This window comes from Petaurus breviceps, unplaced genomic scaffold (assembly GCF_028583685.1).
Source record: "Petaurus breviceps papuanus isolate PSGF00001 unplaced genomic scaffold, PetGlider_PUasm1.0 90574, whole genome shotgun sequence".
Classification (NCBI taxonomy): domain Eukaryota; kingdom Metazoa; phylum Chordata; class Mammalia; order Diprotodontia; family Petauridae; genus Petaurus; species Petaurus breviceps.
Genome location: NW_027187277.1, coordinates 5,630,049 through 5,656,937, shown reverse-complemented (window position 1 = coordinate 5,656,937; position 26,889 = coordinate 5,630,049). Strand labels below are relative to the sequence as shown.

Genomic DNA, 26,889 nt, shown 5'->3' with positions numbered 1-26,889 from the left:
GCAATATTGGTAGCTGTTACCCTCATAACATGTAAGATTTGAGAACTATGCAATATGCTTCTTTAATAGCGGTAAAGCCTAAGTAAGAATGATAGCTTCTTCTGACATTGCCAAGCACAGAGCCCTGACTAGAAAATAAAAATGTATGTCATTGGATTGAGTTGAATTCCCTTCAGCCTCTCTGGATCAGTATACTCAGAGTGGCTCCTAAGATACTCTAACTTCAGTATCACTATTAACCAAGGAATGGAATTCAATATGAGATAGGTCCATCCTGGATGTCATCAGGAGGCTGCAGTTGCTGAAATGGCAACAGATTCTTGTTAAAAGATGTTACCCAGACTCTGATGTGAAGACAAAGCCATTACATTTGGGGATGGAAGCTCAGTCTGCTATTTATTTTCTGTGAGGTCATGAACAAGTTGTATCTTCAATCTAAACTTCAGTTTCCTCATTTATAAAATGAAGACACCAGATGAGATGATACAGACAGCCTCTTTTAGCTTTAAAATCTTAGGATTCTCCATAAACAAGAAATTAAGAAATAAATCAAGAAAAACTTAAAAAATAAACCAAGAAAAATCTTAAATCTAGAAAAACACCTAGAATCTCAGAGTTTGGAGTTTATTTGGTTTTGGTTTTTGGTTTAAATAGCTGTGGGACTAAGGGTCTAGAACTCCTGTAGAAAGTGATTTCCTCACAATGCATCCCAGAGAGGCTTTATCCCACATGTTTTCAGGAGTCCATGCTCATTTTACATCATAGAAATTGTAGGCATGGCAAGACTCAGCATCAGTAGATCCGTATTCAAGACTCAGCTTTACCATTCAGTTGCTGGCTCTATGTCAGGCCTGCACAACATACTTTTGGGCCACTTTGGTGTAATACTTTGGTGCTTTTACCACAAGAGGCCCATGAGCCGTATGTGATAGAGGCCTGCTCTATGCCATTGGACCATTCACTTCTCTGTGAGCATTGGTAAAATAAGTCATTTATATTTAAAATGTCCATTTCCATTTAGGATTAGATGGCTTGTGCATAGCAGGCCAGGAAAATTCCTTTGCTACCCCTGGCCAAAACTTTATTATGGTAGGATTTCTGCAAAGTGGGTTCCATCTATCCTTATAAGTGTGAGAAGAAAAAAAAAATCTTTACTTTTTCTCTTTAATGTCCTCATAACAATGAAAGCTACTTTATAGCCTTTGGACCTGAATCACGTCATCAGGGAATTATGTCTTTCATCTGACACATGGATGGCTATGAATTTTGCTTTTTCTTTTTCCTATTAATGTCTACATGCAGTGTAGTGATTCATTCATGCTTGTGGGAGAGGCAGTTGGGTGGTGCAGTAGAGAGAGCACCGGGCCTGGGACTGGGAAGATCTCAGTTCAAATATGGCTCCAGATCTATGTGGTCCTGAGGAAGTCACTTAATCAGTGTCTGCTTTTGTTTCATCATCTGTAAAATGGGGATAATAATAGCATCTGTCTCACAGGATTGTTTTGGAGATCAGATGACATAATATTTCTAAAGTACTTATCACACTGCCTGGTACATAGTAGGTACTTAATAAGTGCTTATCACACTGCCTGGCAAATAGTAGGTACTTAATAAGTGCTTGCTCCCTTCTCCTTTATATTTTCTTTCTGATAGGACTATCAGTTGGAGACATTCAAATATCATAAGGATAAGAACCAGACCTCTGATTTCATTGGTATAGGGATCTCCTGAGAAAAACTCCTCTGACCAATGAAAGTCAGCACCTTCTATGAAACTTAAGAATTTTTAGAGCTGCCTAGAGAATCGAGAAATTGGTGCTTTGCTTTGGGTCACACAGCCTGTATCTCACAGGCAACTCTTGCATCCAGGGTTTCCCAATTTTGAGGCAAGGACTCTCTCCACTATATCGTGCTGCCAAATCTCATAGGGACCATAAATCAATGTTCTTGCATCTCAGAATTGTCTGAGAAGGTGAACAGGATTCTGAAGGATAAGAGGAAGGGAGAGAGGGAGTAGCAAAGAGCCATCATTTTAGGTTTTGTTCAGTCTAAGAAACAAGTGGCCAAGGAAATGATGTAAATTCAGACGACATAAATTGCAGGGTTTTTTTTTTTCTTATGGTTAGCACAGGGGACCACCAAGCATGGAAGGAAAACTTCAAAATTTAGTCAACATAGAATATGATTGATAATTTGTAGGATGTTAGAAACGGCTTTTGAGACCATTGAGTTTAGCTTTCTCATTGTCTACAGTTGACTGAGGGCCATAGAGGTGAAGAAGTAGCCAAGGTCATACACTAAGAAGTTACAGAGTCATGTCTTGACCCCATATTTCCCAACTCCAAGTTTCACTATAACTTCCTGCTTATGAAGCAGAGTGGACTATTAAAAACCCTTAAATGAAGCTTTTATTTATTTGTTTTTTTGTTTATGTTTTGCTTTTTGGAGGGGGGAGGGCAGGGCAATTTAGGTTAAGTGACTTGCCCAAGGTCACATGACTAGTAAGTGTTAAGTGTCTGAGTACAGATTTGAACTCGGGTCCTCCTGACTCCAGGGCCAGTGCTCTATTCATTGTACCACCTAGCTGCCCCTAAAATGAAACTCTTGAAGGATTTATCTTGAGAAAGGCAAATGTGTCACCATTCTCCTTCCTACAGATGCTCCTCATATTTAGGGTCACTGCAGACTAATGAAAATATGGCTTCATGGTCTTAGTCAAGGACTGGTCTGGTAGCCTTAGATGTAGCTTTTCCTGTCTCATCCAGCAACAGTCCTGAGGAGTCCCTACTGCTAAATTCTTTCTTCTGATATGAAAGCTGCAGAGGAAGTAATTGGTCCAGCATATCTTTAATTCTCTGCTCAAACTAGGCATAGAATCCTCTCAGTAGATAATAAAAGGGTGGAGAAGAGTTTTCTCCCTTTTGTAACCCTGTCACATATGTTATTATGACCCTGAGCTGGAAGGGGAGAATTATACTTTTTAAAATAATGTTTTATTCAGGTATATAACATATTGCCTATTTGCCATTGGAAATATATTTGCAAAATCATGGATCTGGCATGGCAGCAGAGATTGCTTTTTGGTATATCGGGCTTTGGTGTGCCAAATGCTTGTCTCTCTGGTTAGGTCTTTAGACAAAAAGTGCTCTACCCTAAGTAAGCTTTTTTGCATCTGCAGGAAGCAATTCAATTGCATGTACACATAGCCTCTGATATATCCAACACTTCACTATAGATTGTCATTTTCAAGTGATGACCTCACCCTATGATGTCATTGGTTCTCTTAGAAAAAACTAAGGCTGAACAATAACAACAATAGACTGCCATTGATAAGATGGTAATGAAGACACAATGGGTTATACCATAGGAGGGTTGCCAGCAAATTGAGGGATGGAACAGTTTCCTTCAGTTCCCCAAAAGGAGATGTTTTGATAACATAATTTTGGATTGTGAATCTTCAAACTGTCATTTGTCTGTCCACGTACAATCCTCCTGTTGTGGGGTGGGTGTGGGATGGGGAGAGGATATAGAAAGGAAAGGAGAAGAAAAATCAGATTAATTAGTAGAAAGGAAAGAAATTTTGTTTTCAGTCATTCTGAATACACTTTAAATGTGACGACTGTTCCTTTCTTTTCTGAGAGATATCTTTAAGACTTTTTCCATAACTTAGGAACCATGAAATTTTGATTAGCAAAATAACCACATTCTGCAAAAGATAGATTGGCAAAAGAGGAAATGATACATGTACTCCATCAGTAGGAAAAATGTGAACTGTGGCACTAGAAATATCTAGAAATATGTTATTTATGGTGGGTAATTCTAGGATTGCAAAATAAAACAAATCTTTTACTTAAGGGGTAAATGAGTTTTTCTCCTCCCTATTAGTTTTGTTCCCTAAAATAATTTTTGCTTTTAAACAATAGATAAACAATAGCCCCAGTGCAGTTTATATTAGTTATTTGTCTATTCAGAAGGGTCTGATCCTCTAATAAAAATTAACATAAAAACCCAATCAAACTGAAATATTAGGATTAATGGAAGAACATAAAGCCTTTAAGGAAATGAAAAGTTGGGGTGGCTAGGTGGCGCAGTGAATAGAGCACCAGTCCTGGAGTCAGGAATACCTGAGTTCAGATCCAGCCTCAGACACTTAACATCTACTAGCTGTGTGACCTTGGGCAAATCACTTAACCCCAATTGCCCTACTTTCCCCCTCCAAAAAAAAAAAAGTAAATGAAAAGTTCTCCTTTTTTAAAAGTACTCTTTAAAAGCTCTCATATACATAGCTACCCCCAAACAATCTCTGAGTCTCCAGGGGCCCATGAAAGCCTGTGTCCTTAAGGCACATGGTGACTCTGTTTCTGGGAGTAATGTTTTAAAAAGAAGTCTTAGTAATATTTTGCTTTGGGGAGTTTCAATTAATAGTAATCACTATAAGAGCATTTCATGTGAAGACCATTAATTGTAAGACCTTGATGGAATTCTTGAACCTCTCTAGGTTTTGTTTTCTTTATATATTAAATGAGAGGTTTCACATGTGGACCTTTCTCTTTGTGACTCATAACCTTGTGACTTCACATTTCCCTGACTATGCCTCCATCTCCCCATTTAATTGTTAAGCCCCTTGAAGTCAGGAACTTTCTCTGTTTTTTCTTTTTGTATTCCCACAATACCTGTAACCAACAAGCACAAGTGGCATCTAGAGCTTGAAATAAAGGCATTTTTCACTTTAGTCAGGAAGACATTTGTAGAGGGCAGCTGACCTCAGGGTCTGTAAAAAGGAACTGACAAGCTGTATCAGGGAGACCTGGTTGCGGTGGAGAAAATAGAGTCAGATAAAAGGTCAAATCCAGACAGTGGCTACTATGTCCTGGAGAGAAGAGGTTGCAAGTCTGAACTGCTAGTCCTCCATCATCCTCATCATCATCATCATCAATAATGACAGTAATTTACCTCTGCATAAAGCACTATAGTTTACAAAGTACTTTCAGCTATATTATCTCCTTTGATCTCCACAGAAACCCTGTGACCTAGGCAATAATGGTGTTATTATACTATCTTATGAATGAGGAAACTGAGGGAAGAGAGATTTTAAGAGAAATGCCCAATATCACATAACTAACAAGTGATGGAACCCTTATTAAGACTCACGTAAAGAAAACTAAGAGTTCTTTACATTATACTCTGATCCGTCAAACGTGTAAATAAAAATTGATTTATTTTTGTCATAATTTCCATTTCTTTTCCTTATAATGTCACCAATCAGACAGTAAACAAAGAATTTATTTAGTGCCTACTACATTTCAAGAAAGGCAACATAGTGTGATATCCTATACAAGGGACAACCAATATGCCAGTTTGGCTTGAATGTATAGTGTACAAAGGGGAGTAATATGTCATAAGCTTATAAAGGTAGGCTGGCTCCAGATCATAAAGGGATTTAAATGACAGAAAAATTTTGTATTTGATCATGTAGGCAATAGGGAATCGAAGGGGCTTTTTGAATAGAGGAGTGGCATGGTCAGACCTGGGTTTAAGACTATCCCTTTGGCAGCTGTACAGAGGATGGATTGGAGAAGGGGAGATCTGGGATGGAGGACAACCAATTAGCAGGCTAGATCAGTAGTCTGGGCGAGACATGATAAAAGCCTGAACTGGGATGTGACTGTGTGAGTGAAGGATACTGTTAAGGCAGAATTGAGGCAAATACTTGGCCATTGTTTGGGTATAGGAGTCGAGGAAAAGTGAAAAGCCAGGTAATGTTCAGATTTCAAAACTGGGTAACTGGATGACCATGAATAAATAATTGACTGTTTCCTTCAATATTCCCAGTAAAGGGGATTGTTTGTAATCACAACTAAGACAACTAAGAAAAAGTCATTTGTTTTCTGGAATAAAATGTCTAGATAGTGATTTGTGTGGATTATTCTATCATTTGTGAAATCCAAATAAGAAATCTGAGTCTCTCTATGTATCTGGAGGCTACCCAGTGATGCTCCTTCTAAGGTATAGAGGGGAGAAAATTATTATTATTATTATTATTTGCTTTTTGGAGGGCAATTGGAGTTAAGTGACTTGCCCAAAGTCACACGGCTAGTAAGTGTGTCAAGTGTCTGAGGTCACATTTGAACTCAGGTCCTCCTGATTCCAGGGCTAGTGCTCTATTCACTACACCACCTATCTGCCTCAAGAAAATTCTTAAACACTCCCTTTCAAGGGACCTCAGAGGTCATTTAGTCCAACTCCTATCCAAACAAGGAATACCTTCTCTGACATTCTAGATGAATGGTCAACCCATTCCACTTCTAGACACTGTAATGAAAAGTGTCAGCTACAAGAATCTGCAAAACTTGACTTCTAGATCTGGATTTGACTCTAACTAGCCATGTTACCTTGGGAGAGTCACTTCTTACCCCCCTGTCCCTTCCCAGTTCTCACTTTCCTCATCTGCAAAATGAGGGATTCTGCTTAAACGGTCTTTAATATCCATTTTCTCTAATATTTATGCACGAATCCTTTCTATCTAAGGCTTTCAATGATGGGGATATTCAATAATTTGTAACATGGGCCATTCCACATTGAGGCAACTTTCCCCTAGCTCCCTTAGCCAGGGAACTCTGAGGGAGACTGCCCATAGGAAATAATTGCCTAGTTCTCACACTCCTCACCCTTTCTCTCTTCCTCTTTTTCTCGCCTTCTCCTTTCCACACCCTGTGTCACGCTTCTCCTGGACAGACTTTGTGCAGAGTCCATCTGACTGTATAGAGAAGCAAAGAGAATGAGCTTTCCCCACCCTGCTACCAGGTCATATTAGCCACCCACCAAGATGGCCCCTTTCTTTGTAGGTGAACAGGTGGTTCTCAGTGAAAAACTGAGTTTAAAGAGGAAAAAAGAAAGCTTATATAAAAGAGGACTTCTAATAATAAATCAAACTCATTGACCCACAGCCACTATTTACACTCTAACTTTAAACCTAACTTCCTGCTGAAAAACATAGAAGGAACTTAGTCGTTTCCTAGACTCCTAACCAATACTCGGTTAAGTTGCAAAAAGGTTCACTTAGCCAGTTATGCGGTTATGTTTGAAATAAGCAACTTCCACATGTGCTAAGATATGAAAAGGAATGAGTCAGAAACTGGATTGTCATTAGATTGTGATCTCCTTAAGGGAAGGGAATTTTTTTTTCATCTTTGTTCAATAGCTAGTGGAGAGCTTTTGTGCATAGTAATTGTTTAATGTATTAAAATTGAATATCGATCTTCATCGATGATAATCTCAATTATATGGCACTTTAAAGTCTGTAAAAATATGTCCCTCACAACCTTGAGAAGTAGGTAGGACAAGCTTTACTAGCCCCATTTTAACATATACATGTGTGCAGGGCATGTGATTTCATGAATGTAGGGAAAATTCCCATGATGAAAGTGTTCACTGATGGAGATCTTAGTCCAATTTTTTGGGACCTTATTTGGGGTTTTCTTGGCAAAGATATTGGAGTGATTTAGCATTTCGTTCTCCATCTCATTTTACAGATGAAGAAACTGAGGTAAATATGGTTAATGTGATTTAATTTTAATTTAATTTAATTTTAAATGTGATTTACCTTGGGTCACACATCTAGTAAGTGTCTGAGGTTGGATTTGAACTCAGGTCCTCCTGACTCCAGACCCAGCATTCTATCCACTGTGCCACCCAACTGCCCTTATCTTAACCATTTATTTAGTGGATAAATGCTAGGGAGTTATCTGAGACACATAGAGATTAAATGACATCCTCAGGTCACACAACCAATATCAGACATAGGATTTGAAGCCCAGCATTCTATCCCTTGTGCCATCCTGCCTTTATCTTACTTGACCATGCTTACATTGCTAGTTAGTATCAGAATCAGGACTCAAAATCATGTCCAGTGCTCTTTCTGGTATTATACTATGAATCAAACTCACCTTATGACAACCCTACATCACAGCGGTAAACATGCTGACCAGTGTTGACTGCTTAGCTGTTCTCTTATCATCCTTTACCATAAATATTCATACCAGTAATTCTCAGATACTCACTGGAGTTATGACTAGTTCATTACTCACCCAGCTCCATGGATGGCAAGGCCAATGAAGAAGATAACAAAGAGGTGATGAGTGAACCAAAAAACTTCAAAGTAAGACCTCCGGATTGTTTTGGTAGAGGAGGTTATGATTAGTATGAGACACAATGTGATAACAACTCCAGTGAGTCCAGCTAAGTAAGTGAAAGCCACATACAGGGCACCTTCGGGATTCTGTAAGATAGGAGAAAAGTATGTGTGGTTGTGCCTTAGTAAAGGTAATGGGGAAGCAGTTGCAGCTGCCAACTACCACCTGGAGGTGGCCAAAGGTCTTATACTCCTGAGACTATTCTCTACTTTTTCTCCCTTTTAAAACAGAAGGAAGGAAGGAAGGAAGGAAGGAAGGAAGGAAGGAAGGAAGGAAGGAAGGAAGGAAGGAAGGAAGGAAGGAAGGAAGGAAGGAAGGAAGGAAGGAAGGAAGGAAGGAGAGAGGGAGGAGGGAGGGAGGAAGGAAGGAAGGGATAGGAAGGAAAAAGGAAGAAGGGGAAAAGGGGGGAAGAGAGAGAAAGAAAAACAGAGCAAAAAAGAAAATGAGAGAAAGAGAAGGAAGTAACAAAAGGAAGAAGAAAATAAGAAAAAAGAAAAGAATGTAGGTAAAGAAAGAAAAAAGGAGGAGGGAAGAGGAAAGAAAAGAAGAGAGAAGAGGAGAGGACAGGGAAGGACAAAAGAGAGAAGAAAGAAGGGGAGGGGAGAGGGGGAGAGGAGGAGAGAAGAGAGGGGATGGGAAGGAGGGAGGTCCAGAGGACAGGGAAGGAAAGGAGAGGAGGGGACAGAAGGGGAAAGGAGAGAAAAAGCTCTCTCTAGTTAAATTGCAAGTCTTTTTATTCTTGAGTTTGACCATGAAAAAAATGCAGATTGGTAGCTGCCCTTGAGGCAGCTGATGCTCTTTCTCTCTCCATTTATCTTACTTGAAACAAGAACAATTTGATTTTGCAAATGTATTTTTGGTCAATTCTCTTATGGAGTGGTAATCTCTAGAACAGGCCATTCTAATTATACAGATTGGAGCCTTATCCCCTAATAGATTCCATGAGGGTAATGACTTATCCCTGTCCCCCTACACAGAGCCCTAGTTATTTTTAATGAATGCATGCATGAATGAATAAATAAATGAATGAATAAATGCAGGAAAGCTGATCTTTCTTTTAAATCCTGAATTTTCTCAGCCCAGCTACACCTATAATAATTATTTACTATATTGGGGTTTGGGGGTTTTCGTGTGTTTTGTTAGGGGTTTTTTGCATAGTAATGGAAAACAAACAAAAAAAGCAAACCAATCTTTTTCTATTCCATGAAAACTAGCAAGAAAAAAGGCTAGCTCCAAGATGCTTTGAATTGGGTGGTAATTTGTGCTCTTTCCTGCTCTTAATCGTTGACCTCTAAAATTATCTCCCATAAGACAGCTTGAACAGTATCTAGGTGTAGTCACACAAGGAATTGCTTCCTTTGACCACAGATGGGTACCCCTTTTGTCTCCCCCTCACATTCCCCACCAGTTGCCATTCAACCTACAAAGATTTCTCATCCTTCAGAGTCTTTATCACGTTCCACTCCTGCTCTATAGGTAAGAAACAATGAGACTTCTTTTTTTCCTGATCAGAGTACTACATATTCTGGGACCCACTACTCAGTATCAATCAACGGGGCTCCTGAACATTGGTTAGGGCAGAAGGATGCTTACCTTATATGGCTTTGAAACAAAATTAATATAAGTTTGGCCAAGAGATGGGTTATCTTCAAAGGCAGAGAGGGCAATTGAATAATTATCAGTGTGAATTTTGGACTTTGCATTCACCAACCACTCCACGTTGAAGAGATGAGCAATGGTATGGATTGCTGGGGAGGACAGAAGGAAAGAGAAAGATATAGAAAAATAAACAAAAAAACAAAAACAACTGAGTGAATATTTTGCAAATTCTTGTTAGGATAGACACCCAAGAAGTAACCCTTGACTACATCATATGGAGAATGACTCACATGTTGTGGATTGTGGGGGGAAGGATCTCTAGTGATCCTCCAGAGAGGCAGCTTGGCATAGGGTAAAGAGCACTGCTAGACTGTGAGTAAGAAGATAGTCTAGTCTTGGCTCGGCTACTAATTGTGTGACCTTAGGCAAGTCATTTAAACCCTAGTCTCAGTTTTCTTGCCTGTAAAATGGGACAGGGTATAAGGAACTGGGTAAATGGCCTCTGATTTTCATTATATCTATACATCTATGATTCTATGATCCTATGAGCTCAAAAGATCCTTTTGGCTTTGTTTTTGAAAGCAATTAACTACATCCTCTACTTTCTCATCTTCCATGATGAGTCAAACAGGACTTTGGGGGCCTAAGATTAGACTTTCCCAGGGAGACATTCCCTCTTAAAAGTAAAAATTGCTAAAAGAATAGTAATCTGATTATAGGATAGTAGGAAATATGTTGAATATTTTAAGGAAAGGAACACTATGGACAATCCCCTTAGATCTGACATTACTTATGAAAGCTGTCCCCACCTGAGAGACTAAGTAAATTTGTTGAAGAATGTGGAAAATCTCTATTCCCCCATTTTCATAAAGTCTAAAGTTAAAAGGTTCTCAAAAATCTCACCAGTATGAAGGGCAATCATCCATGCCACCATTTTATGAAAGGTCAGGTTCCTGTCCAATTGTCTCCTTATCCGTGTTGAACAGCACTAAAACCAAGAAATAAAAAATCAACAGAGGTTTTAAGCAATGATATAGAAATATCACAGGGAACTCAAGATTTTATACAAATGTGATTTGGATTAGGAAACCAATCTATCTATTCACTGGCTAAGATTAAAAATGAGATTCTGAGTATTTCATACTAATATCTTGAATTTTTCATATCACATGTAATTGAATTGATATTTAACTTAAAATTTTTTTATGATAAATTTAACTACTGAGGTGCCCAGAATACTTCTAATCACTGTCTGTGACTAGGTACACACAATTGGAGGATTACTCTTAATCTGTTATCAAAATTTCCATTAGGGTTTAAGGACCTTTACATTCACTGTTTTGTCACCATGACCTTGAATAATGTATAAACATAAATGTTGCTTCTACATTGCCTTTTTCATCTATACAGAGATCCTAAAGACTGGAAAACCTTCCAAGAAGGGAGATGTGTAGACCAGAATTTGTGAAACCCACCACAAGAAACAGAATCACTTAACTCTCTAGGACCAAGAAAGACTAGGAAAATCTGCCCAGGTGGGGTATGGGCCAGGAAGCTACACCACAGCATAGGGGAGCTATGTCTGTGTTATACATTATCTCTGGTTATATATTATCTTTCTGTTTCTGCTTTCCTTTTCTGGCCATTATGATACAGACTTCTGTAAGAAACAAGTGAGCAGTAAGTAAATGACTGGAGTAAATGAGATAGGAAGAATGGTTGAGGAAAATGTTGAAGGAAAAAAAAACAACAAACATTGATCAAATGTGTGCTAGGTTCCATTCACTGGGCTAAACACTTTGCAAATGTTATGTCATTTGATCGCAACAACCCAGGGAAGTAAGTGCTATCATTATCCCTATTTTACAGTTGAGGAAACTGAGGCAGGCAAAGGTTAAGTGATTCTCTCAGAGTCACATAGCTAGTATCTGAGGCTGGATTTGAACTTAGGTCTTTCTACTTCTAGGCCCAGCATGCTATCCACTGTGCTACCAACAGCTTCTAGATGTGGTTAGACAAATCTGTGTAAAAAAAAATCTGGAGGTTTTAGTGCATGGTAAACTTACCATGTCAATAAACTTACCAAGTTAATAAAGTAATTTTATTACTTTATTATAATACAATAATAAACAATAATAAAGTAAAAAAAATAAAGTTAATAAAGTAAAGTAATAAACTTGGTAAACTTACCAAGTCAATAGTGTGCCAAAGTAGGCACAAGCAGCTATGGAAAGCTGTCCAGGTCTAAAGTGTCGAGGTCTAGATACCACATAGGAGAAAGGTAAGACAAACTGGACAAGAAAATTTATCCTGAAGAAGTGACTCAGGGGGGATGTGACCACAATGTTAAAGTATTGTAAGAACTGTCATGTGAAAGGGAGATTCAACTTTTTCCATTTGGCCCCAAAGGGCAGAATTAGGAAAGAAACAGATTTAGGCTTGATGTAAGGAAACACTTCCTTTCAATTAAAGCAATTAAAACATAGAATGCTGGCCTCTGGAGATCATGAGTTTCCTTTCTCTGTAGGTTTTCAAGAGGAGGCTTGACAAACTTGTTCTTGAGTCCATGATTTGATTCAATTCAACAGCATGGCACCAGAGGTCTAGCGGATGGTCTTGTCTGTGAGGACCTAAGACACCACCCACTAGTGCTCATCTTTATCCCTTCTCTGTGACTCCGACAGGACATCTCTACCTGATTGTCCCATTGTAATCTCAAACTCAGTAGTCCTCAACTCAATTCATAGTCTTCTCAGAATGATCCCTCTTCAAAATTTACCTGCTTCTGTTGATGGTACCACTATCTTCTCAGTCATTTATATTCAAAACTTTAGAGTCACTTTAGACTTTACTGTTTCCATTATTTCCTCAAGGTTCCAAGTTCTGTCAATTCCCTTCTTCCCCCAACATCTTTTAAGTTTGTCCCCTTCTCTCCTTCCTCACTGCCATCATTCAAACTCTTCCTAAGCTATTACAGTAGCCCCAAACTAGAAAGTGAAACTACCTATTGGGAAATGACTAATCGAACTACGGTATACTGCAATGCTACAAGAAATGATAAAAAGGACAGTTTCAGAAGAAACTGGGAACTCTATAAATTGATACAGTGAAATAAGCAGGAGAAAAATTTACACAATGACAACATAACAGAGAAAAGCCATTTTGAAAGACTTAAGAACTCAGACTAATGCAATGATAAACCATGAGTCCAGAGGCCTGAAGATGAATCATGCCACCCACCTCCTGCCAATGAGGCAATGATCTTAAAATCTAGAATGAGACAAACATTTTTGGACATGGCCAATGTGGGAATTTGTTTTCCTAGAAAATGCAAGTTTGTTATGAGTTTTTATTACTGTTATTCAATTAGAGAGGATACATAGAACAGATGGAGAGATAATAAATGCTTGTAAAAAAAAAAAAGAAAAATTTGAGACCAAAAAAATCTTGCTAAGGAAAAAGCAAGCCATATCATTGCCTACTCTAAAAGTTTTCAGTGGGTGGAGGGGTAAAGAGGTTGAAGGGCAGTGACTCCATGTTACTCCTAGGACAAAATATAGTTTTTTTTACCCAGAACTTAAGACTCTTAGCAATCAAACGCCAACCTACATTTCCAACTTCATTTCACATGACTCCTCTTCATACAGGCTACATTCTACCTAAATGATTTGCTAACTCTTCCCTGAACTTGACAAGCGATGCCCTACTGCTACATTTTTTTTCAAGACATATCCCATGGATGACTCACCCCTGTCTTTTAGAGACCATATCTGAGATCATATTTGTAAACCATTTGGCACAGTGCGTGGCACATGGTACATGCTTAATAAACCCTTATTCCTTTATGCTCCCTACCTTTCTTCAAGTTGCAACTCTAAGGCTACTGTTCTGCAGTCATCCCAGCTGAAAGTGATCTCTCCCTTCAAAAACGTTTTTAGAGTATCTCATCTGGACCTCTCCTTGGCTCACTCAGCAACTAATACATAGAGCATTGGACTTGGAATCAGAAGGACCTGACTTTTACTCCTGCCTCACATAGTTACTAGCTGTATGACCCTGGACAAGTCACTAAACTTCTGTTTCTTCATCTGTAAAATGGGGAAATAGGATTTACTTTGAACAGTTGTGAAAGAACAAAAGAGAAAACAAGTCAAGTGCTTTTCAAGCCTTAAAGCGATATATACTTGCAAGCTATTGCTATCGTCCCATGATTCCTGTACACAAACTTGCCTACACAGCACAATCACTTCCTTCCCTTCTCTGGTTCTATCCAGTAGAATGCAAGTTCCTCAAGGTTGAGATCGTGCTATGTATGTCACTATAGGTTTGTGGAACGGAATTGAGTATTTCATACAGACATGATCAAAGGATAGGAAAGGCAGTGCACTAGAGCAGATAGAGAGCCAAGTTTCAGAGTCAAGAAACCCTGGGTTCAAGTCCTGCTCCTAAGTCAACTGGTTGTGTAACCCTGGGTAATTCATATAACCCCTTAATGTCCCTGGGCGTTTCTAAGGCTATAAATTGTACAGCAGTGGCTGATATGCTATGGGAGAGGTAGTTTCCTCACCAGGAGTTCCCATATGTATGAAATAATAATAGGTCTGGTAAAAAAGTGAGTAAATATTTTCTCTAACATTACCTATATACACATATAAAACATATATAAAATAGATTTGCATATATAAATATAATATATGGCTATATATCAATGTGTTAATATCATACATATATATATGTGTATTTATTACATCTATCTATCTATCTATCTATCTATCTATCTATCTATCTATCTATCTATCTATCTATCTATCTATCTTTTTCCTAGCCAATAGCTACCACACTCTTTCCTCTTCTATCTTTAGGTGAATTTCTCAGCTACATGAAGAGTTGTATTTTTTTAATGTTGATATCTCCTTACTGAATTTAAAGAAAATAATTATGTTGCTACATCTGTAGTATTTCTATTGTCTTACCCACACTATTGCCATCATCATTGGCAAATATAACCGTCCTCATCACTTCTTCTGGTGACAGATGGTTTATTTGGATGAAATTATAATTTGGCACAAATTAGTTATATGCCATATGTTTTTCATGCCCAAAAAAGGTATCAACTTAAGATATATAATGCATAAGCTAAAAATATTCACATAGGTAAGAATGAGAACCAAATGGATTTTCTCTTTATTTAATGACCTCTGGATATATTTCAAGGGATATTAATAATTTAATGTTCAAAATTTTTTAACTAAAAAACTAATAAAGTTCATTAAAATATGCATACAATGCATACATAAAAATGCATTCAATAGCTGTGCAGTATTTTCAATATAAAGTTAAGAAGATGGTCAGTAATAAGCACTTCATAACGAAAAAAATATCCATTATATCCACAATAAAAAATGTTTCACTGCCTTGTATTTTAGGTGCTGTGCTCCCATATTTAAATAAACACAACACTTGAATAAACACAGCAGTTCTAAATGTAATGCATCATCCAAGGTTTTTTAAATGCCTATTACATGTAATATAGAATAAATAAAATGTAAATTACTCATCATAGACCCTTGATTCCTGACAGCTCAAAAGTTAGTCATGAAAAACCCAGCTCAGACAAGAAGTTTCTAACACATAGAACCACACACCAACCATCAAAGCAAATTTATGGGTTTTAGGATCTTTGGGCTTTCCACAATAATGAACCCCACAGTCTTTCACTGAAGAAAATATCCCAAGGTTTGGTGGGGAATTTAAATCACGTATGGTGTTAAAAGCCAACAGATGGATGCTTTCAGGGTCTGGTTTAAAATACTAAATGATATGTCTTGACATTTAAGTGGCATAGATGGGAAATTCCAATTGAAGTCCTACTCTTATAAACTCTTAAAAAGGAGATGATCCTGGGTTTTCTGAGGACTATAGAAATGGAACAGAAATCCAGGTAGGTCCTACAAAGTGAAAGAGTCTTTGAAGATGGGCCTGGAAAAGGGTGCGACTAAACCAGTAATACTGAGCAGGGGTGAACTTGTTAACCAAAGGTTGATCACTAGATTATTTCTTTCCTCCCAGAAACTCATGGAACTTCCTGAGTAGTGAATACTTAATAGTGTGGAAGGGGTCCGGTGTGCATTGTTGGAAGGAGGATACACAGTGATAAAATGAGACATTTTGAAGGCTTCAGTTATGTAAGTGCAATACATAACAACAATATCAACAATAATGACAACTATCATTTATATAGTTCCTACTATGTGCCAGACATTATGCTAAGTGCTTTTCAAATGTCATCTCATCTGGTTCTATATGACTCAAGATGTTGAAAAATAAACTGATAAATAGATAATACATTGGGTTTATTAAAAAAGACAAAAATAACCAGTAGTCACTAATAAGTCAGAATAACTGGCCTGCCACTCATATATACTCTATGCCCTATTTGGTACTGTTGGATACCAAAAAAAAATCCAAAGAATAAATCCAAAGAAAGGGTACTGGACATACTGGTTATGGGGAGCACACTCCCCTGGGGACAGAGCTTCTTCCCCTCCTTTGCTAAAGAAAGAGCAGAAGTACTTTTTGTAAGTCAGTCAGTCAACAATCATTTATTAAATACCTAGTTATAAGGTCAAAAAAATTCTCTGTTTTCAAGGAGTTCACAGTTTAATGGGGAAAATACATACTGGCTTCACTGTCCACTAATTGTGTCTTCACACTACTCATAACAGAGTTCTATATCAGGAACATTTCAGCCTGACATACCAGGGACATCACTGGATACAAAGTCAGAAATCTTGAGTTCAGATCTACTTCCTCTAATGAGTCAGAGCATGTGGTCTCCTCTTCCCCACTCGGAAGCACAGGGTCCAGGGTGCTGTCCCTCCTTACCCAGTGCTAAGGCTGCTTTTGAAGCCCCAATCAGAACTGGGAAGGACCTTAGAGTGATTCAGCGGAGCAGCCTCTTCATTTAGCGCTGTTATTGTTACGAAGGGGAAAACTGAGGCTCAGACAGATTATATCACTTGGCCAAGGTCATACACCTAGTTATCAGTAGAGCCAGGCCTGAAGCAGAGTTCTGACTTCTAGGCTAATGTTCATTCCATAGCAACTCACTCCTATAAGTATCATAGCCAACATAGAGGCAGCCTTAAAGCCAGGACAGCCTGGGCTCGTATGTAGTCTCTGACACACACTGGCTGTGTGACCCTGGACACACAGTGATTCTCAGTGCACTGGACAACTCTCCAGGACTATTAATTGTTGGCAAGATGCCACCCTATATATTGATAGAGTTTACTTACTTGGGAATTCCCCATAGCAATGAAATCACAGGTCCAGACCTCCCTTGCTATTTCTGTCTCTATTTCTGTCTCTCTTCCTCTCCCCACGTTTCTGCCTCCCTCCCTAACTCTTGATTACAGTGAGGACCAAGATGATACCTACCCTCACAAACAGATAATAGCCTGACTGCAGTGCACTGGCATTGCAAATTAGTTCCATGGGGTAACAGATTTCTTCAAAGACTACCCTGATGAAAACTGTGTTTCTCATTATACACTTCCTCTAGCATGGATATCAGAAGAGAGAGAAAAAACTAGGTGTGGGTGTAGGGAGTTGGGGGGGAGGCATATGGGGGTGGGGAAGAATACCAGGATCTTCAAAGAGGAGCCGGAACAGGAGTATGCTCCAATGGGTTTTTTTAGCCCATTGCTAAATTTTTCAGTGTGAACATCTATATCTCATAAATCACCAAACCTACAGATTCAAGCTTTATTTATTGTTTTGTTGATTGTCTAGAATAGTGGTGTTGGGTTCCAATAGAAAAGGTGGCCACTAACCCATACATAAGGATCTTTGCCTGATACACATATTGACAGTTTTAAAATGTAGTATTATTTGTTTTATTGCATTTTAACTTATTTTGTTAAATATTTCCCAATTATATTTTATTCTGGTTTTGATCACATTCAGGAGTCTTGTAGATCACATGCAGCCCATGGCTTATGAGAAGATTAAGATGAATTCAGTATCATTTTCATATTGATCCTTTTTATAAGTAATTGATTTTGTCCTGTAACTCCTTAAGGCAAGGTTCTTTTGTCTCTTGAATTTAGTTCAGAAATTCAGCTGGCCTATAATGGATTCATTTTAAAACTCTAGCTCTCCTGCTAATCCCTTCTAATTAGCAATCCTGCTAACATATTCTGCCTCAAGAAATCTAACTGACCTCGGGAGATGTGAGTGAACATAAAGGAACAGGACCTGATGTCTCTACACCTCCAATCTATCCTTCAGGGATGTCTGGGCTGCTGTCCAAATGTCTAGCCCACTCACTATCTAGGAACTGGACTCAGACAATATGCACTTCTTAATCTCATGAGAGAATAAGGGGGGTGGTTGATAGCCCCCACTACCAAACCTCCAACCAATTATGTAGCATCCTGCATTTCAGTTTGGTAACCAGTCATACCCCCCCGTTTCTTTTTCTTTTCTTTTTTTTTTTGGAGGGGGGAAGGCAGGGCAATTGGGGTTAAGTGACTTGCCCAAGGTCACAGGCTAGTAAGTGTTAAGTGTCTGAGGTTGGATTTGAACTCAGGTCCTCCTGACTCCAGGGCCAGTGCTCTATTCACTGTGCCACCTAGCTGCCCCAATGTCCCCAGTTTCATGATGTCATATACCCAATTGTGTATTCCCCAAAACTTAAAAAAAGGGATAATTGTCCATCTGCTTGGGGTCTTTGGTATAGATGGAGGCAAGCCATTGATCCATTCATTAGCAGGCAGCATGCCCCTGTTAATAAATGTTATCTTGCTCAAAGGATTGCCTCAGTTTTACCCTCTTGTTAAATTTCAGTTGCAACAGTTACATGTTTCACCCCTCTGGTTTAGATTTGAGAAAGCAGTAGAGAAAAATGTTAATAATCCAATTAAACTTAAAAGTGTATTTTTTGCATTTTTTTGGAGTCATTAAACATTTACCAACATACACACACGCATGTGTGCACACACACATACCCCACAGTAACTCAAGGTCTTTGCTATTAAAAAAAAAATCTATTGAGTCCTCAGTTATTAGGCCCCTCATAAGTTCAACTTTCAACCAATGCATGGCAATTCCATGACTTTTCCTCAGGCTGAGATGAAACCTTGTAGATACTTACTACAGATATAATCGGTAATATATAAACAGCACCAGTTATATAATAAAGATTATTAAGTTCCTACTTTGTTCAAAATGCTGGGTCTGGAGTGGATGATTCTGAATTTAAAAGGTCATACTTGCCAAAGTGTGGCTTACTCATTGCAACCAAGAAACTGGTCACAACATGATCCAGAAAAACTTCATAAACTTTTTTAAAGCATCTCAAATTCCTCAACATTATTCCTTTTGGAAGAAGTTGGAGTGGGGGGGGGGGGTGGATGGTGAAGGCAATTAATAACATGGTTATTTTCTCTTCTACTTCATAGTTTATAAAAACTGCTTAGCAAACAACCCAAATTAAAATAAAAATATGAAAATCACACACAAAAAAAGCTAGATATTACATCCTATAATATGGAAACTGAACTGTACCCTAATAAAGATGAAAAAGTTAAAACAAGGAATCCTATAGGTCTTACCAAAAAAACCTAGGCCTTTCCCAAGTCTTTCTGAATTCAGGGAAAAGAAATGCATACACACATATGTGGGTATGTATGTATGTATACATATACATATGTGTGTGTGTTTCCTACGCTACCCTCACACTGCTACCACCCTGATACAGCCTCCTTACTTCATGCCTGGATTGTTGCAATAGCTGGTGGGTCCCCAGCCTCATCAACCCCATTCCAATTTGTTCTCTTTTCAACTGCCCACACAATCTCTCTAAAACTTGGGCCTGATCAGATTTCTACTGCTCCCCCACTTCCAATAAACTTCAGTGCCTCCCTATTGCCTCCAGGATCAAATGTAAAATTTGATTTTGGTATTTAAAAATCTGCATGTTACTTAAAGCCCTTCACAACATGACCCCTTCCTACCTTCCTGTTCTTCTTACCCCTCATTTCTTTCCATGTACTCTATGACCCAACAACCCTGGAGGTTATTGATCTCCCTTACATACTATTTATACCCCATCTCCAAACTCTGTGCCTTTTCATGGGCTGTCCCCATACTTCCCCCCACTGACTTCCTTTAAGACTGAACTCAAATCTTGGCTTCTTCAGGAAGCCTTTCCCAGACCCCCAGTCTGAGAGCAACTTCCATTTATACTATATTCTATGTGTGTGTGTTTGCATATATGCATATATTAATATGTCTATGTATGTGTGCACATATGTATATCTATCAATATGTATAGCTAACTAGTTAGTATAATTTTTTCCCTTTAGAATGTCAGCCCCTTGAGGGCAGGAACCATATTTTTGCTCCTCGACTGACTGACTGAGGATGCTTGTTTGACTAACTCCTAGGAAAGAGCAATGGGTCATTAAAATGTGAAAATCTGAAAATGTGAGGAATTCAGTGGATTTTTTCCTAGCACAGGAGCAGCTCAGATACAACAAATGGCTTTTCTTCATCTTACCGCACTAGAGCCTCTGAGAAAGGAGAGCAGGTTTCTGCAGACAGGCAACAGGATCAGCAGGCAGTTGAAATTCAGGCAAGCAGCAGGGGCTCTGGCTAAGGCCAGGGCAGGCTAGAATGCAATTCAAAAGGGAGTGGAATGAATTCTAGAAGTAGCTTTTTCTTTTCTTTTCTTTTTTAAGCATAAATTTTGAGTTTTGAGAATGAGTAGATTCAAAAGTCCTGAATCTACATCAATTTAGCTCAGGATTGATCTTTTGATCATGAAGCTATGTCTTTTTAAAGGCCTTATGTTTGTTTGGGCTAACAGATCAAATTCTTATTAATTAGACTAGCAACCTTTCCTTGGGGTTACCCAAAGTCTTCTGGACTTTGTTCTATGATTATAGCCACTGAAAGAGCCACAGGACCTGAGAGAGAGAGAGGGCCTGGAGAAGCAGGACCAGAAAGAAGGTCTCCCTTGGTGCAATAGTCTCTCCTGCAGCACCATTTTGTTCAACAGGAAATTCTGTCAACAATTCACAAACGCATCCTTCAAGACAAGGGGAATATTTTTCCCCAGTTCCTAAGCTCCATCTTAACCTACTTATTCGGGTGTCATCATTTAGATAGTTCCCCAAAGTCTTCATGAGGAGAGAGGGAAAAACATTTAAAAAAAACAAACAAACTTGATACCTGAGAGATGGTCTCCCACACACAAAAATCATGTAGAATCACTTACAGAGATTTTAAAGAGCTTCCAAAAAGCCACCTCCCCCAAAATGTATCTTCCATTGGCTTTCCATGGCAAAGATCTTCCCTCCTACCTGACCTGAGATTTGAATTCAACAACAAACACAGGCCCATGTCTACAGCATACCACTGTTAAATAGCCCTTGTGTTTCCTGGAAAGGAGTTAGAAACCTTGACTTCCTCATCTGTCATTACCAATCTGTCAGATTAACCCGTCGTCCCTTTGGAAGGTTATAGAGAACCATGGAACAAGGAGAAGTCCTGGGTCTTGGTCATGGGTAGGGAAGAAAGGAGAGAAGGGGACAAGTGGATTTGCCCAAGAAGGGCAGGTCCTGGAAAGCTGTTGTTTTGGGGTTTGGGGGATTTTTTTGGTGAGAGAAGGGGAAAGGGAGGGACTGAAAAGGAAGGTGTCAACAATAAGGGGAATACTAAAGGCAAACTCATCAGCCTCACTTTTGCTGAGGCACAGCCATGCCCAGAACCCAAAGGGATCTGCTACTACCTCAGCTGTATAAAATAAGATTTATTATTCTTGTTTTCATATCATCATCAAACTCATCATTATTCTAAGACAATATTTGATGATTACTATTTGCTAAGTCATATAAAGATTGCTTTCAGTACACAGAAAAGTCTTCCCAAGAGGAAACATCTGCTAAGGCTCATTTTTTTTAAAAAATGCACAAAGCACCAGACTCTATATAATAATTATACCTTCTATATCTCATATTAAAGCAAGGGTTCTTGACCTGGGACCCTTAAAATTTTTTTTGATAAGTGATTTTAAATATAATTGGTTTCATGTTTTATTCTTTTGCATTCTGTTATGCATTTAAAAAGCATTATGTTGAAGAGGGGTCCATAGACTTCATGAGACTGTTAAAAGTGTCTGCAATACAAAAAATGCTAAGAACCCCTATATTAAAAAATTCAATTTCCCAGAGTGGAAGAAGATGGTTAAGGAAAAATCAAAAGGGATAATGAATAATGAAGCATGGGAATTTTAAATGCAGGAAAGCTTTACACTTACCCCAAGAAGCTTGCGTGTATAAAAGTACTTGTCTGGAACATCATAAACTTGGTAGTAATGCACAAAGAGGAAGGCATTTAAGCCCAGCCACACGAGCTGCACAGAACAGAAAAGCTTGTAAAACAATGTCTTCCTGTGCATTACAGTATTACAATGAAGAATTTTATTTTCCCCATGACCATTGTCTGTCAACTTCAGATCAGGATCCCCAGGGACCCCAGGAACCCTAAGGGCTGGGCAGCTAAGGTAGAATAAGCTCTCTCCTGGAACTACACCGACAGGATTGCTGAAACAGGGTACAGCCCTAGGCAAACCCCTTGGTCTCTTTCAGTCTTAATTTCCTCAGTTAATGGTACAATAGATAGAGGATCTAGGGTAAGGAAGACCTGATTCAAATCCCATCTCAGACACTAGCTGCGTGATTGTGGGTAAGTCACTTAACCTCTATTTGCCTCAGTTTTCTCAACTGTAAATGGGGATAATAATAATACCTACCTCATGGAGTTGTTATGGGGATCAAATGAGATAGTATTCATAAAATGCTTAGCATAATGCCTATTTCTTTCCTTCTTTCCCATTCATGAAACAGGATTACTCAAACCTGTTCCACCTATTTCATGGGGCCGTTCTGAAGGCAAAAATAAAATGCATTTTGTAAATTGTAAAACACTACATAGGGGCAACTAGATGGCCCAATGGATAGAGTGATTGAGTCAGGAAGATCTATCTCCCTGAGTTAAAATCTGGTCTCAGACACTTACTAGCTATGTGACCCTGGGCAAGTCACTTAACACTTGCCTCCATTTCCTCATCTGTCAAATGAGCTGGAGAAGGACATGGCAAACCCCTCCACTATCTTTGCCAAGAAAACCCCAAATGGAGTCACTCAGAGTCTGACATGACTGAACAACAACAAAAGCCCTATGTGAGGGTAAGTCACCTCTTCCTTCTCCTTGTTCTCTTTCTCTTTCTCTTTCTTATCTTTCTCTTCCTTCTCCTTAACTACCAAACACACCCATGTTGCTTACCTACTTTCCTATTCTACTCTTATATCACTGTTCCTTATAACCTACTGTCATTTTAATTGTGCTTATCCAACTTTCCTTATTACTAGGTTTTTTTTCCCAACTTATTCCCCTTTTCTTCTTTCTTCCGGGCTCTGCCCTTAGATAAGTATTTAAATGAAAACTTTGAAGTTTGAGCTATTTGTTTAAAGATGTCACTCTATGGCTATTGTCTTATGCAGGGGCAGATCTTTGGAGAGAGTGGAATCTGACCCAAGCAGTTCATGAAGAAAATAAGAGAAAAGGAGGAAAAGAAGCTGTTTCATCTTCTCTCCCAAGGTCCCATAGGCTTTTCCCACAGGTTGCATTTACTTTTTGAAGAGCAGATGTAGAAACCATGGACGGTCCCCCAGGGTCCTCAGTGAGAAAGGGAATGGTGACCAGTCTTGGGATAAAAATATGAAAAGCTCTTCTGGGTCAGGATAAGGGTCAGCCCAGAACCAACCGAGCCTGTGGGGTAGTTCAGGGCATGGGGTTGGGGGGTTTCAGGTTCCCTCAGCTGCTCACATTCAGCTGTGGTTGCCACAGATCTGTTTTGTTCTACTCTGCCTTTAAGCCGTCAAGGCTATAAAAAAACATAAAAGACTAAAAGGTCATAAAAGCCAAAAGACTATTTTAAAAAACCTTGTCTTTCTTTACATTTAAAAAAGTATTTAAAGCTACTTCTTTTTTTCCCATGTTGTCAACGATTTTTGCTTTTTGGTTTGTTTTTTTAATATTCATCACTGTGACTGTACCTTTTTGGCTCAGATTTAAGTCACTTGAACGGATAGCACTTTGAGGAGCATGTTTAGGGAAAGCCCAGGTTTCTTCTTAACCCTGCTGCTATGAAAGTGACTCATAGTCAAGGCGACTCGGTAGCCCTGAGTAATCAAAGGTACAGGTCCAAGGTCTCTGCAAACCTGTTTCACCTGCTTTCATCCGTTAGAGTCTATTTTGCCTAATTGGCCTACAAAGCCTTTTTCATTCTTATCTTTGTAGTTAATTGGCATCATGAATCTCATTTAAAGGATATAGTTGATTATTTTCAGATTTTATATAGGGAAGGAAAGAATGCTTCCTCTTTAAAAATGAACAAAACAGTAGCATAAACAATCTTCAGTTTATAGAAACTCCCTGGCATGATGACTTGAGCATTAGACATAGAATCAGAAATACTTGGGTTCACATCCCACTTCCCACATACTTTGCAAGTCTATATAAATTCCATCTATTGTTATTCATGCATTCAGAAAGTAAGAGAAATTTTTTAACCTGGCTAATTTATTTGACTTAGGTTATCATAGATTACTTCTGTTTAAAACTTAGACAAAGTAAAGTAAAAAAAAAAAAAGGGTGGGGAGAAGGGTGGCAGGGTACAGAAGCTAGGAACTTGGGATATTTTAGTAGTGATTCACATGAGAAACAAAATTCTCATTAGTGAGAGTTCCATACTACTTTGGAAGATCATAGGAACATTTTAATTACCCATTATTTTTATATAAGACTATAAATACATCATGAATAGCAATAGAGACACTATTTGAAAAGGCATGAGAACCTGGAACCTGGATTCATGATAGCATGAAATGTAGCTTTCTCCCACCATGAAATGTCCGTTAATTTAACCATTCAAGTGACTTAGACAGTTTTTAAAATAGACAAAAATTACCCTTCTCCTCAAATACATTATTTTCATGAAAAGATGGCAATGGTGGAAATGGCATTTTAAAAGACCTGTACCGATAAAGTAAATTAAATGAGTTCTAATGAAGCTGCTGAGGGTGGAGAGAAGGGGTAGGACCTTGGCTATTTTTCATTTCCAAAAAGAACAGAAACAATGATAACATTTCATTTTGTACTCACAATGACAAAGATGGAGAGCCCCTCGTTCACTGCCCAGTTACCCATGACTGCTGAAGATGAATGCCCTGACTGCACCCTTTCTTCTGTACTATGTCCCCTTTTCCCATGAGGAAGTGAAAACAGTAACCCCAATGAGAAATCTATTTCCTTTTCTACTATCAGAAGTTAAGTAACCATTGGTCAATAAAGAAGAATGATTTCCCTGCTCACTTTAAATGTTTAAACCACAAAGACTTTTTTTAAAAGGTGGATTTTCTTTTAAATGTTGCAATCTTAAAAAGGGTTTAAAAGAACCATTTTGTTGAATTGAGAAGCAATGTTTGAATTTTAAAATGTGACTACTACTTGAATTCATGGGCATTTTGTGCACCAAGGGCTTTTTACTAACTGATCCTTAACTAGCATTTTCAAAGTGTTCAAGAACACCCTTCCTTCCTCTAGGCCCAGCAAAAAAACACATCAAATGGATAAAGTAACTGTTGCCTTAATTCTTGCAATCGCAGAAATGGAGGAAGGTTAGTACACTCTGAAAGGGTGTTTGACAAATTGCTGGGCCTAAAGGTAAGAATTTTCTCTTTTAGGTTTAGCATGTAAGTGCTAAGAGGGATCAGGGAGAGGCTTATTCCAAAATCAAGGGCTTTCCAAGTCTCAGAAGATTCCAGAGGCCAGGTCTCTGTTACAGGGCCTTCAATTAGGCCGACCTACACTGGAGCAAGAATCACTTCTACGACATTTCCAAGGAACAAGCCTTTGCTTGAAGACTTCAAGGAACAAGGAACCCACTAACCTCCCCAAGGTAGCTCATTCTACTTTTGCATAGCTAAGTTTTTCATAATATCAAAGTCAAAATTTGCTTTTAAAAAATTTTCTGTACATTGGATCTGCTATCTGATATCAAGCAGCATAAGTTTAGCACTTTCTTCATTCATCTTAATCGTGACCACCTCTGTGACCCCATTTGGGGTTTTCTTTTCAAAGAGAGTAAAGTGGTTTGCCATTTCCTTTTCTGTCTCATTTTACAGATGAAGAAACTGAGGCAAACAGGGTTAAATGACTTGCCCAGGATCATACTGCTAGTAAGTGTCTGAGGCTGGATTTGAACTCATCCGTATCAGTCTTCCTGATTCCAAGCCCAGTGCTCTATGCACTATCATCACACCATGCTGCCCCATAGCATACAGCAGCCCTTCAAATATTTGAAGACAATTATCATGTTCCACTTAAATTTAATATTCTTCAGCCCAACTGGTCATCCTATGGCATGATCAGAAGGTCCTTCCCCAACCTAGATGCCATCCTCTGAATGCTGTAATTTATCCCTGTCCTTCCTGATGTGTGATTCTAAGCACAGTTCTTTAATGTGGTATGACCAGGTCAAAGTCCAGTGGGGACTATTATCTTCCTAGTTTAATTCTGCTCATTCTGTCTCTCTTAGGGCACCCTGAGATTAGAGGATGATAGATTGGATGGGACCTTGGAGGTCATCTGCTCCAACTTCTTCATTTGACAGGTGAGGAAGAGTGACCTACCCAGGGTGACACAGCTAGTCAGAGGCAGGATTTGAACCCAGTGCTTCCTAGATCTAAGTATAGTTCTTTATCCACTGCACCATGCTGCCTCTCGAGTGCATTAGCTCTTTTGGCTGCTGTATTACATTTAACTTGTATTGAATTTGCAGTCCATTAAATGCTCAGAATTGACCCTAACTGTTAAAGGGATGGGTATAAACAGTAGTGAGCATAGGGGAGTGAAGTGGGGAGGATGATGGGAGAAGTGGTGTGGGGGAGGGGGAGAGGGGGCATAGAAGGATAATAACATTAACTGGGATTCCTATTACTTCTGGCCCTGAACCACTTTGCTCTTGT

General features: G+C 38.8%; 1 protein-coding gene across 2 annotated transcripts in view; it reads right to left on the bottom strand.

Annotated features, from left to right (window-relative positions):
- Positions 1–25,125, bottom strand: part of CYBB (cytochrome b-245 beta chain) — a 49,877-nt gene extending 24,752 nt beyond the window's left edge. The window contains exons 1-7 of one of the 2 annotated variants that reach the window (XM_069063471.1): positions 25,025–25,125; positions 22,116–22,211; positions 20,355–20,465; positions 10,694–10,778; positions 9,785–9,939; positions 8,087–8,277; positions 3,362–3,491 (exon numbers count right to left, since the gene is read on the bottom strand). In XM_069063471.1, coding sequence (XP_068919572.1) covers positions 3,362–3,491; positions 8,087–8,277; positions 9,785–9,939; positions 10,694–10,778; positions 20,355–20,465; positions 22,116–22,211; positions 25,025–25,069 — 813 coding nt within the window. In that variant the 5' untranslated portion in view covers positions 25,070–25,125. The remainder of the gene's footprint in view (positions 1–3,361; positions 3,492–8,086; positions 8,278–9,784; positions 9,940–10,693; positions 10,779–20,354; positions 20,466–22,115; positions 22,212–25,024) is intronic. The other variant, XM_069063472.1, reaches the window with a different exon arrangement.
- Between the last annotated feature and the right edge of the window lie 1,764 nt (positions 25,126–26,889).